The sequence below is a fragment of the Amphiprion ocellaris genome, chromosome 10 (genome assembly GCF_022539595.1).
Source record: "Amphiprion ocellaris isolate individual 3 ecotype Okinawa chromosome 10, ASM2253959v1, whole genome shotgun sequence".
NCBI lineage: Eukaryota > Metazoa > Chordata > Actinopteri > Pomacentridae > Amphiprion > Amphiprion ocellaris.
The window spans coordinates 36961744-36974706 of NC_072775.1; the positions used below are offsets into that span (position 1 = coordinate 36961744).

Below are 12963 nucleotides of genomic sequence, written 5' to 3' on the forward strand. Positions count from 1 at the left end.
ATGACATATTTGATTTCAATTTTAATTAATTAGTGACATATTTAATTAATTATTTAATGATGTATTTATTTATTTAATTTTGGCACTTTTATTCCTCCATCGACCAGGCTGCTCTCATCACTTCTTCCATGATCGTGTTTGTGTGTGTGGCCGCAGGGGGCGCAGTCAGCTCGTTTAAACCTTTAAAGTTCCACGAAGAACAAGTGTTGCATAAAGATGGCGCACCGCGGTGGTTATGGAACAGAGCTGAGCTCCGGTCGTCTTTAGTTCCGTCTCCGCTGCTTTCTGCCGGTTCGTGTCGCTCTGTTCCTGCCAGGAGGAGGATGGCTCACCGCTACCTGCGACTGTCAGCCGGCTGCAGGAGCCTGTTCCGGCTGCTGCTGCCGCTGTCCGGCGCTCCGACCAGGCAGGTAGGTGGAGGACGAGCTAACAGGCTAGCATGCTAACCTTGACAGACACCATAACAACCCGAAAACAGAGCTGCCAGTGCTCCCAGTGCTCTCAGAGCTCCCACTGTAACCCGCAAAGATCAGAGGACCAACACAGAAAATGCGGTGTTTTCCAGGCTCAGGGTTTCTGCAGGGCATTAAATTGATTTTGTTAAAATTAAGGCCTTAAATGGCATTAAAAATCGTTAAATTTGATTTTCGGTGGGATTAAAAATTCTTTCTGCAGTTTTAAAGAAAAATATTTGAAAATAATAATATATAATTATAGACTGCGATTCGTCAGATATGTGCATCTGCGTAAACATGCCGAAGCGTTGCGATAATTATTCCAGCCGGTCAGGTACAATTGCCGTAAAACTGGATGTTTTTAAAGTGGCCGGCAGGCTGGACCAGGAGAGCTGGGAAATGGGGAAACGCATATTCCAGCAAAAATGGTGTCAGAGAATGACTACAGCCTGTGGGTGGTCAGGGGTGGTTTCCAGATTCAGAAATGGTGAAATGTAGGGACAATTTTCATATAAAAATCATTTACAAAAAAACAAACCCGTGTAGTTTGTTGAGATCGCAGAATTAAAGCTGCTTTTATTTAAGTTATTAACCCTCCTGTTGTCTTCATTTACAGGTGCCAAAAAATACTGTCCTTGTCTAAAAAAAAATCCAAAATTTCAGCTAAAAAATTACCCAAATTTCAGAAAATTTGCAAAACCTGCAGGAAGAAAATTCCAATAATTCCTTAAAAGTTTCCCTTAAAAGTTGTCTTTAAAAATACCCCAAATTTGGCCAGAAAATTCTTGTAAATATTTTTTAAAAATGAGTCAAAATCTAACAGAAAAATCCTAAAAATATCTAAAGTGATTACATATAGATCAGTAAAACTGATAATATTTTTTTTAAGAACATTCACAAATAAATCTACCAAAATCCATTGAAATTTGCTGGATTTCGGTAGATTTTTTTTGCGAATGTTCTTAAAGAAACATTTATTTTTAACATTTATTTTTTTCCACCAAAAAAAAATTCAAAAACTTCCTGAAAATGTGGACATCAGAAGTGTCACTGTGAAAATATATTTCTTTCCACATTTTCAAAGTTTAGAACGGGTCAATTTGACCTGGACGACAGGAAGGTTTAAACAGTTGAAGAAAAATCGATTATCAGAATACGTGGAGATGAATTTAATAGTTGATAACTAATGGATTAATCAGTGCAGTGACTAAATACAGTCAGATCCATAAATATCTGGACACTGACAGCTTTCATCGCCTGGGCTCTGATCTCCACAGTCTGGATCTAAATGGAACAATCCAGATGTTCTCTAAGTTCAGACTTCCAGCTTTAATCTGAGTATTTCCATCCTCACCAGGTGACCAGTGGAGGAGCTACAACACAATCTAGATGTTCTCCACCTTTATAAGAACCACAAGTCACTGGATGAACTATCATAGTCATAAATCACATAGTCACTTTGAACATTTGGTTTCCTGAAGTGTGGAACCCATAGATATCTCCAGGGTTTGGTTCCTGGTGATGTTCTACCAGACCTACTGTTGCTGTCTTCACTTCCTGCTGGTTTTAGAACATTCCACTCTCTGGTTTCTTTGGCATTCTGCTTCAGGTCATCGTCCATCTGCCACCATAAAGCTCTGAAGCATCTGACTGAAGATGATCGTATTTATTATCTGTATTAAATAAGCACTGAACGTGGAGCTGTGAGGGTTAAACTCCGTGTCTCTGGACTGCCAGCTGCTCACCTGTACCTGTTCACTTGCTGTCGTTCAGAAAGCTGGAGTCGTCAGTCAGCTGTTCAGTAGGAGTTTACTGGAGATCCGGTGATGTTTGTCAGTCAGGTGATGTCTTGTCTGTGTTGTCAGGTGATGGCTTCAACCACGGCTGGGCAGGTAGTGAGTGGGCGGAGCCTGCTGACTGACCTGCTGGGAGCCTGCAGGAGTTCCAGACCTCCCAAAGGTACAGAACGGTTCTAAATGTGTAACGTTTTCCAAAGTACTCTCTGCTCTTCACCTCCTCAAACTGCTGCTGTGAAGTCCAACTCTTCTTCTTCTTCTACCGCCTGCTCGCAGTTAACAGCTAGCAGCGAGCAGCTAGTAGTCAACAGCTAGCAGTTAGCAGCTTGCCGTTAACAGCTAACAGCGAGCAGCTAACAGCTAACAGCGAGCAGCTAACAGCGAGCAGCTAGCAGTTAACACCTAGCAGCTAGCAGTTAACACCTAACAGCGAGCAGCGAGCAGCGAGCAGCTAGCAGTCAACAGCTAGCAGTCAGCAGCTTGCCGTTAACAGCTAACAGCGAGCAGCTAGCAGCTACCTGTTCTCAGCCTCAGGGTTCAGTCCTCTCACATGTTTCTGCTTTCTTCAGGTTTTGAGAAATATTTTCCAGACAGTCAGAAAACTCCAAAAGACAGCGAAGCTGAAGCTGCACCCAAAGGTAGGACCCTGACCACACCTGACCACACCTCCTGACACCTGCTGACTTCATTCCAGTGCTTCTGTAGAACCTGTTTTTGGTTTAGAGCTGATCGATGATCTTCTGTCTCAGAATCTAGACCTGCCAATAGTCAGAAGGCCTCAGGGAGGTCTTCGGGAGGAGGAGGAGGAGGAGGAGGAGGGAAGAGAGGAGGCCGTAAGGAGGACTCTCACTGGTACAGCCGCCTGCAGAAGGTCAGTCTCCTCTTCCAGCGGTTCCACCTGGTTGCTACCTGTCCAGGTGTGACTCAGCTCTCCCCTGCTCTGCCAGGTGGACCAGTGTTGTGTGGAGGTGTAGACAGGTGATCCTCAGCTGGGGTTTGTTTCAGGGCGACGTTCCCTGGGACGACAAGGAGTTCCGGATGTACTTCCTGTGCGGACTGGCCTTCTGGATCAGCGTCTCCTACTACTTCTTCTTCCGGGACGGAGGCCGAGAGGTCACCTGGAAGGACTTTGTCAACAACTACCTGGCCAAAGGAGTGGTGAGGAGCACACCCGTAATCTGAAACCAGCAGGTTCTCAGTAGATGTTGTAAATGTTCTACCTGCAGATTAACAGTCTGAACAAAAACCAACAGAAGCAGCAGCAGGTTAAAGCTCTGTTCCCTGGTTTAGATCACAGGATCTCTGATCCAGAACTACTGAGGAACCAAACACAGCCCAGTTAGCTGCTGGTTCTAGATGATCCGGAACCAGAACTACTGAGGAACCAAACACAGACCAGTTAGCTGCTGGTTCTAGATGATCTGGAACCAGAACTACTGGGGAACCAAACACAGACCAGATAGCTGCTGGTTCTAGATGATCCAGATGGTTGTTGAGCTGCTGATTGTAAAGTTTAAACTCCACTTTCACTCTGAGCTAAAAGCAGAAACACGACGACGTCTTTGACATCAGGCAGTCTGGGAGTCGACTGGTTCTGTCTGAGCTTAGTCTGGAGTCAACTGGTTCTGTCTGAGCTCAGTTTGTGGTTCTTTCTGCTGTGTTTGTGTGGTTTTCTAGTTTTGTGTCTGTAGTTTGATCAGATTGATGTGTTGAGAGTCGGTTGGACTGCCGGTAAATGTTCAGTAACGTTAAATAAATCCCTCCTCATGGACCCGCCGGTTAACACTTTCCATTCATTGTCTATGTGAAACACCTGCATTGTTTCTGGTAGCTTCGTGTTATGTTCCCCGCCAGCTGCAGCTCATTAGAATGACGTATTCTGGACCTCAACGTTCTGCTGAAGCTCTGAACCAGCCAGTGGTGAACTACAGCGAGTTTCTTTCCCACCTCAGATGTTTTCAGAAATACTTTCACTGAACTGGCTTCGTTGTAAAAGAGAAAGTTTGAATCTGCCGTGTTGGTAAGAGGCACCTGGTGGCTCTTTAGTGACATGTCTAGCAGACATGCCATGTTGGCATATAGAAACGGTGCTGTGGGCGTGAACCTTCTGCATCAGACTGGACCAGTCCAACGCTGTAGAAAAACGGGGGTGTTCTCAGGTGGTCTGTTCCTTCTGCTGCCACAAACAATGGAAACATCCTGGAAGCTGCTTTTCACTTTGACAGGAACATTGGAGGTAAAGATCTACCAGAACACCTGCAGAACGTTCTTTTAGATGAGCTGATCCACCATAACACCTGCAAAATGTTCCTTTAGATGAGCTGGTCCACCAGAACACCTGCAGAACGTTCTTTTAGATGAGCTGATCCACCATAACACCTGCAAAATGTTCCTTTATATGAGCTGGTCCACCAGAACACCTGCAGAACGTTCCTTCAGCCTTGTGACTCGGTGGGTTTGCTGTTTCAGGTGGACCGGTTGGAGGTGGTGAACAAGCGCTACGTTAAAGTGGTGTTCTCTCCAGGGAAGACACCGGTGGATGGGGTGAGTCCACTCCGTCCTCTAAACATGGTGCTCGGTTCTCCGGTTCTCTGGGTCTTGGTTCTAAAGGATTCCTGCTCCTTGTGTCCTGCAGCAGTACGTGTGGTTCAACATCGGCAGCGTGGACACGTTTGAGAGGAACCTGGAGACAGCTCAGTACGAGCTCGGCATCGAGGGGGAGAACCGGCTGCCGGTGGTTTATTCCACCGAAAGCGACGGGTGAGCAGCGCCTGCTTCCTACTTCCTGGTTCCTACTTCCTCTTCTACTGATGTTTGTGCTTCTCCCACAGGACGTTCCTACTGAGCATGCTCCCCACTGTGCTAATCATTGGCTTCCTGCTGTTCATGCTGCGGCGAGGCCCAGCGGGGGCGGGTCGGCCTGGCAGGGGCATGGGCGGGCTGTTCAGCGTCAGCGAGACCACGGCCAAGATCCTGAAAGACGAGATCGACGTCAAATTCAAAGACGTGGCGGGCTGCGAGGAGGCCAAGCTGGAGATCATGGAGTTCGTCAACTTCCTGAAGAACCCCAAACAGTACCAGGACCTGGGCGCCAAGATCCCCAAGGTGAGAGGGGGCAGGGCCAAGATGCCCAGGGTGAGAGGGGGCGGGGCCAAGATCCCCAAGGTGAGAACACAGGGCTACAAGGGGAGGGTCATGAAACTGATGGGAGTGTCGGTGAGAGTGTACTTTGTGTAACAAATGTGTACTTTGAGTAATGAGTGTGTACTTTGTATTACAGAGTGTTTGTTGCATCCACAGGGAGCCATCCTGACCGGTCCTCCTGGAACTGGAAAAACTCTTCTGGCCAAAGCGACAGCCGGCGAAGCAAACGTTCCGTTCATCACCGTCAACGGATCAGAGTTCCTCGAGATGTTCGTGGGCGTCGGCCCCGCAAGGGTGAGAACACCTGACACCTGCAGGAGCAGAAAAGGAGACAAGAGAGGGAGGAGGTAGAGAAGGAGATGTAGAAGAAGGTGCAGGAGGAGGTGTAGAAGGAGGTATAAGAGGAGGTGCAGCAGTGCATGCTGATGTTCTTACCTGTGCAGGTGAGGGACCTGTTCGTCATGGCGAGGAAGAACGCTCCCTGCATCCTGTTCATCGATGAGATTGACGCTGTTGGCAGGAAGAGGGGGCGGGGCAACTTTGGCGGTCAGAGCGAGCAGGAGAACACGCTGAACCAGCTGCTGGTGGAGATGGACGGTGGGTTCAACGCCGATCGATCACACCTATTGATCAGGCCTGAGGTCTCACTGCTGTCTGTCCCACAGGCTTTAACACGGCCACCAATGTGGTGGTTCTGGCTGGAACCAACCGACCCGACATCCTGGACCCGGCGCTGATGAGGCCTGGACGCTTCGACAGACAGATCTACATTGGTGAGACTCCAACAGAGGGAAGATGGGTCCTCTATGGACTTCAAGGACCTGGAAGTCTCCGGTTCTGAATGTGCTAAGTGAGACTAAACATAAAGACTGGAACCCAAAAAGGAGAACGTCCCCTGGAGAAAGTTCTAGAGTAGACCTACCGACAACTGGAGAAAGTTCTAGAGTATACCTAGTAGGTCTACTCTAGAACTTTGTCCAGAGGACATTCTCCTCTATGGACTTCAAGGACCTGGAACTCTGGAAATATTCCCAGTGTGAAGGTAGACTTCTTGGGGCACCAGCGTTAAAGAACCCATCAGGACTGGTTTGTAGAAGTGACTTGGTCAGATTGATGGAGTTTGAAGTCACATGATGTTCTGCCCTCAGGTCCTCCTGACATCAAAGGACGAGCGTCCATCTTTAAAGTCCACCTGCGTCCTCTGAAGCTGCGGACTGACATGGACAAAGATTCCCTGGCCAAGAAGATGGCCGCCCTCACACCTGGATTCTCAGGTAAACTCATATTTCTTCGTGTTGTTTATCCTTTATGAACCTTTTCTCCTGTGGTGAAGCTACAGCGTTTACAGAAACTGGTAGGGGTGTTCATAAACTGATTAGAAATGTGTCTACCAGGAGGACTCCATCGGTCTCTGGTAGAATATATTTATTTAAATGTGTAATCAGTTATTGACTGATGAGTGATGTTAAACCTGTGGGTTTTCCTCCCTGTTCTCTGCCTCTCAGGTGCAGACATCGCTAATGTTTGTAACGAGGCGGCTCTGATCGCTGCTCGACACCTTTCAGACGCCATCAACCAGAAGCACTTTGAGCAGGCCATCGAGAGGGTCATCGGAGGTAAGATCCCAGACCTGGACCACGAAACCAGACCTGGACCACGAAACCAGACCTGAACCATGAAACCAGACCTGGACAACTAAACCAGTCCAGACCTGGACCAGACCAGACCTGGACCGTGAAACCAGTCCACACCTGGACCAGACCTGAACCATGAAACCAGTCCAGACCTGGACCATGATACCAGACCTGGACCATGAAACCAGTCCAGACCTGGACCATGAAACCAATCCAGACCTGAACCATGATACCAGACCCGGACCTGTTGTTCAGCTGCTACCCTTAGGTTACCACAAATAATTAATAGACCCTCGTCCATCTTGAAGTCCAGATCAGAGTCCAGCCTGGGCCCCAAACAGGACCAGGTTTTACTGTGCTCCGTATTTGAAAAGTTTTAGATCGAAGTCCAAAATATTTGGGTCTGTTTACAGATCTGGGTACAGGACTACGATCTGGATCTGTCTTCAATAGGCTGGTCCAGGTGGTCTCTGGTCCAGGTGGACTCTGGTCCAGGTCCAGGTGGACTCTGGTCCAGGTCCAGGTCCAGGTGGTCTCTGGGTCCAGGTCAGGTGGACTCTGGGTCCAGGTCAGGTGGACTCTGGTCGAGGTGGACTCTGGTCCTGGTCCAGGTGGACTCTGGTCCAGATCAGGTGGACTCTGGTCCAGATCAGGTGGACTCTGGTCCAGGGTGAATAACTGTTGTCTGTCCTGGTGCTGCAGGTCTGGAGAAGAAGACTCAGGTTCTGCAGCCGGAGGAGAAGAAGACGGTGGCGTATCACGAGGCCGGTCATGCCGTGGCCGGGTGGTTCCTGGAGCACGCCGACCCTCTGCTGAAGGTTTCTGACACCAAGCACATGAACACCTATTAGATCCTGAATGCAGTCTGGGGTGGGTTCAGACCAGCTGGTCCCACTGAGGGCCATCAGACAGGTGATGTTGTCGTTACCTGTGCAGGTGTCCATCATCCCCAGAGGGAAGGGGCTGGGCTATGCTCAGTACCTGCCCAAGGAGCAGTACCTGTACACCAAGGAGCAGCTGCTGGACCGCATGTGCATGACGCTGGGGGGACGAGTCTCCGAGGAGATCTTCTTTGGACGGATCACCACCGGAGCTCAGGACGACCTCCGCAAGGTCACCCAGAGCGCCTACGCACAGGTCAGAGGTCACCCAGGTCAGAGGTCAGCAGGTCAGAGGTTACCCAGAACACCTAAGCACAGGTCAGAGGTCAGCAGGTCAGAGGTTAGCAGGTCAGAGGTTACCCAGAACGCCTAAGCACAGGTCAGAGGTCGGCAGGTCAGAGGTTGGCAGGTCAGAGGGGGACCTGAGGGACGAAGACCTTAGATGTGGAAAATCAACAAGCATTAGATTGGTGTGAGTGACTGGTCTGTTCAGTTCCTGGTCTGTTCAGGTTCTGGTCTGTTCAGGTTCTGGTCTCATGTTCTCCTGCAGATCGTTCAGTTCGGCATGAATGCGAAGGTGGGTCAGGTTTCGTTCGACCTCCCCCGGCAGGGTGAGATGGTTCTGGAGAAACCGTACAGCGAGGCCACGGCTCGGCTGATCGACACCGAGGTCAGAACCCTGATCAGCGAGGCCTACCAGAGAACCCAGCAGCTGCTGAACAACAAGAAGGCTGACGTGGAGAAGGTACCGAGACCCGGCGGTGTTTTAGGAACCATTCATGTTCCAGACAGACAGAGAGGAGCTGGTTCTAGATCAGACGTCTAGCTGGGGCCATGAAGGAACCAGCATTAGTACAGTTTCTCTTTGTTCTGTTCTACACTTCTGTTCTCATGAATTGGAACCAGTTCTCTTAGGGTGCTTTCACACCTGTTAGTCCGCTAGAGTGGTTCGTTTGGACCCAAAAGTTGTTACAAAGTTGCTATTTTCAACTGGTTCGGTTCGCATTCACACCAGTGTTTTCGCAGTTGAACCTACTCCAATTAATGTTATATCTCCCCCCAGTCGTTTGGCGGCGCTGTTTACAAAACAAGGCGTTTACGATGACGTAGGTGTACGCTGATTGGCGCAGCATGTGAAGAGGGAAAAATCCCGGAAGAAAACAACAAGCTGTGTTTATTTCATGGACCACGGTTTATTCGTAAACAATGAACTATGCTCTCCTGTTCGTTCTTGTTGCCATATATTTGTGTTATTGCTTTATGCAGCAAGCACAAATACTGCTGTTGTTTCAGCATGAAGCTCGCATTCAGTACGAGAACATTATACAGTCGTTTTTGGCACGGAGAAGACGCATTGCAAGACGTTATCGGAGAAAGCGGGCTAGCGCAAGTTTTTTTGCGCCTCCCAAAATTCCCTGTGCAGGTTGCTACGGAAGCTCCCGTAGACCAAAAAGTCTGCTGCGCCATCAAGCCGGTCCGAATGGAGACAGGTTTGTGTTCTCACCAGGAGTGAACCGAACTGGAGTTCACATAGAAGCGGACCGAGACCACCTCCCGAAAGTGGTCTCGGTGCGGTTCGTTAGTCCGAACCAAAAAATCTGGTATGCTTTCACAGCAGCCCAAACGAACCGTACTTGCAGGTGTTGCGGACTCCAGTCCGCTTTAAGCGGACTAAAAGACGTAGGTGTGAAAGCACCCTTACTGAGGGGTGGAACATGTTGATAAAAATCTCTGCCCAGTAGAACCGTGCTCTGAAACAATCAGCCAGCTCAGACCTTCAGTCTGCTTCCACAGGAGCAACAAGAAGCTGCTCTGGTTTAAAGAACCCTGAGAAGAACTTCATCACATGTTAAAATCTTTAGAACAGTTCTGACTAAATGGAAGTTTAGACAAGTCTGTACGTACAAGAACACTCAGAACACAAGAATGCTGTGATCTAGAACACGCTCTGACTTGTAGAATCAAGTCTTTGTTCTTGGTTAGTCATGGATGTTCTATGCAAAGTCCTGATCCTGTCTTCTGGGGGTTCTCTAGGTGGCACAGCGGCTGCTGGAGAAGGAGGTTCTGGATAAGAACGACATGGTGGAGCTGCTTGGAAAACGTCCGTTTGCAGAGAAGTCGACGTATGAAGAGTTTGTGGAGGGAACCGGAGGCGAGGAGGAGGACACGACCCTGCCGGAGGGTCTGAAGGACTGGAACCAGGAGAGGAAGGACAAGGAGGAGACCCAGGAGGAACAGGTGGCCCGTCAGATCTCTGGGGGAATGCCCTTCTAGAACCCTCTGCTGAATGTCTGCATTCTACAGACATCCAACACCGACCCATCTCTCCAAAATAGATCAGATTTGAAGTCACAATCACTTACAAGGTCTAGAACCTTCTCACTGAATAAACATTAGAGCTCTGCTCTTAGAACCAAGTTCTAGACCACAAGCGTCACCATAAAGTCCTGCATGTTCTGCTGGATTCTGGACAGTACGGCCAACCTAAACCATGACCGGCCCTGACACCTCTAGAACCTGCTGTATCTGGAGTTCTATCATCAACAAGGTGTAGAACCCCGAGAACTCTCCTAGAACCTTTTCTGTCTAAACTTCCAACTTTCTCCTCCGTCACTTCAGCTCTGACCTTAAGGAGCAACTGCAGAGCCTTCAGAGAACAGTTGGAGAACCTTTCTGTGGATTGAGATTTAAAGCACCTCTAGAACCCTTCAGACATGTTGATGAGTTCTAGAGTCTACGTTTTATACAGAACTGTTCCCTGCTGTAGAACCCTGACCCACTGACGAACCTGGAGAACCACATCTTCTCTTTTAGAACTATGGTAGTTCTAAGAGGTTTCTATCCATTGGGACAACAAACCTGAATCAGGCAAATGTTCCAGATGGGTTCTACATAGATTTTGGCTCACATGCTTCTGAAATGTGTAACTAGATCTGTTCTCCTTCAACAATAAGTCTCCTGGAGCTGTTCTCTCCATAGAACTCTAGAACCTCCCCTACACTGGAACAACCCTTCAAAAAAGTCAGGTTCTATCCCATATATCCTCCAGTCAAACCCGTACAACCCAGACAGCGTCCTCTGGAACACTGAGCTCTGAACCACCTCAGACATTCTACAGTATTTGTGTGATTAAATGAATTTTCTGATCTTTAAACTTTGGTTCCACACAGGGTTCTGGATTTTTCACAGAGCTCACAGGTGATTTTAAAGCTTTGCTCTGTTCTACGATTTACAACTTAGAACCCTTTTCAGACCCAGTACTGTTTGATGTAGTTGGCAGCTTTTGGTTCTATGTTTGGTGTTCTACTGGCCGCTTCTGCTACATCTAATCTTCAACATGGTTCTGAGCCCTTAAAGAACCCACCCATGGAGTTCTGAAGAGTTCTCCCCAAAGACTGGTTCTCTGCCGGGGTCAGAACCGTTCAGGAACATTTGTAAATATGTAGAACTACTCATCCAAGCAGAACGATAATGGAGAGGTTCAGCTGAAAACCTGCAACGTTCTGTTTAGAACCCGGAGCTTTCAGCAGAACTCAGACATATCTACACATGTGGAACAAACGGAACATGATGAGAACCTTCTCACAGATTTATTGATCTGAAACTGGTCTCGTTGTTCTGTTTCATTAGTGAATGAAATTAATCAAACTTTGCGAGAATGTTAGTTCCGTCAGAACGAGTCTTCATCATCATCACAGCTGTGACCGTGGTAACTGCGCTGCAAAGATGACGTCCCAGTCTGTGCTGATCAGATATTGATTAGTGATCGACCGGTTGTTGCTAGCCTGCTGTAAACATGTAATAATGAAAATCAATAACGTGTATATGTGTTTCAGGATCACAGCTAATAAACTGTCACAAAATCAATCAATAACCCGTCAATCATTTCAAGATAAAGAACTTATCAGATCACAGATGGAATAAAAAGTCATTTAAAGTTCAGAGATATACAGGTGAGAACTGTTCTGCTGATCAGTAACATCTACTGACAGACCAATACATGTCCAATCAATCTGATCAATAACGTAACAGATCAATACAGCACATCCAAATGATCTGATCAATAACATCTACAGACAGATCAATACATGTCCAATTGAGCTGATCAATAACATGTAACAGATCAATACAACACGTCCAATTGATCTGCTAAATAACGTAACAGATCAATACAACACATCCAATTGATCTGATCAATAACATGTAACAGATCAATACAACATGTCCAATCGATCTGATCAATAATGTAACAACACGTCCAATCGATCTGATCAATAACGTAACTGATCAATAACATGTAACAGATCAATACAACACGTCCCATTGAGCTGATCAATAACGTAACAGATCAATGCAACGCGTCCAATTGATGTGATCAATAACATGTAACAGATCAATATAACACGTCCAATTGATATGATCAATAACATAACAGATCAATACAACATGTCCAATCAATCTGATCAATAACATGTACCAAAACAACACGTCCAATCGATCTGATCAATAACATGTAACAGATCAATACAACACGTCCAATCGATCTGATCAACAACGTAACAGATCAATACAACACGTCCAATTGATATTGTCAATAATGTAACAGATCAATACAACACGTCCAATTGATCTGATCAATAACGTAAGAGATCAATACAACACGTCCAATTGATCTGATCAATAACATGTAACAGATCAATACAACACGTCCCATTGAGCTGATCAATAACATGTAACAGATCAATACAACACGTCCAATTGATCTGATCAATATCATGTAACAGATCAATACAACACGTCCCATTGAGCTGATCAATAACATGTAACAGATCAATACAACACGTCCAATTGATCTGATCAATAACATGTAACAGATCAATACAACACGTCCAATTGATCTGATCAATAACGTAACAGATCAATACAACACGTCCAATCGATATGATCACTAACATAACAGATCAATACAACACGTCCAATCAATCTGATCAATAACATGTAACAGATCAATACAACGCGTCCAATTGATCTGAACAATAACATGTAACAGATC

At 47.0% G+C, this 12963-nt stretch overlaps 1 protein-coding gene across 1 annotated transcript; it reads left to right on the forward strand.

The window, feature by feature from the left end:
- The first annotated feature begins 202 nt into the window (after positions 1-202).
- Positions 203-11784, forward strand: LOC129349900 (AFG3-like protein 2). Its single transcript, XM_055014720.1, has 17 exons — positions 203-410; positions 2321-2414; positions 2821-2889; positions 3001-3122; positions 3257-3409; positions 4721-4795; positions 4887-5011; positions 5083-5356; positions 5552-5689; positions 5839-5992; positions 6061-6168; positions 6544-6669; positions 6901-7011; positions 7732-7847; positions 7966-8166; positions 8461-8655; positions 9945-11784. The coding sequence occupies exons 1-17, from the start codon at positions 324-326 to the stop codon at positions 10182-10184; spliced, it is 2388 nt and encodes a 795-aa protein (XP_054870695.1). The 5' UTR covers positions 203-323; the 3' UTR covers positions 10185-11784.
- Positions 11785-12963: the final 1179 nt, after the last annotated feature.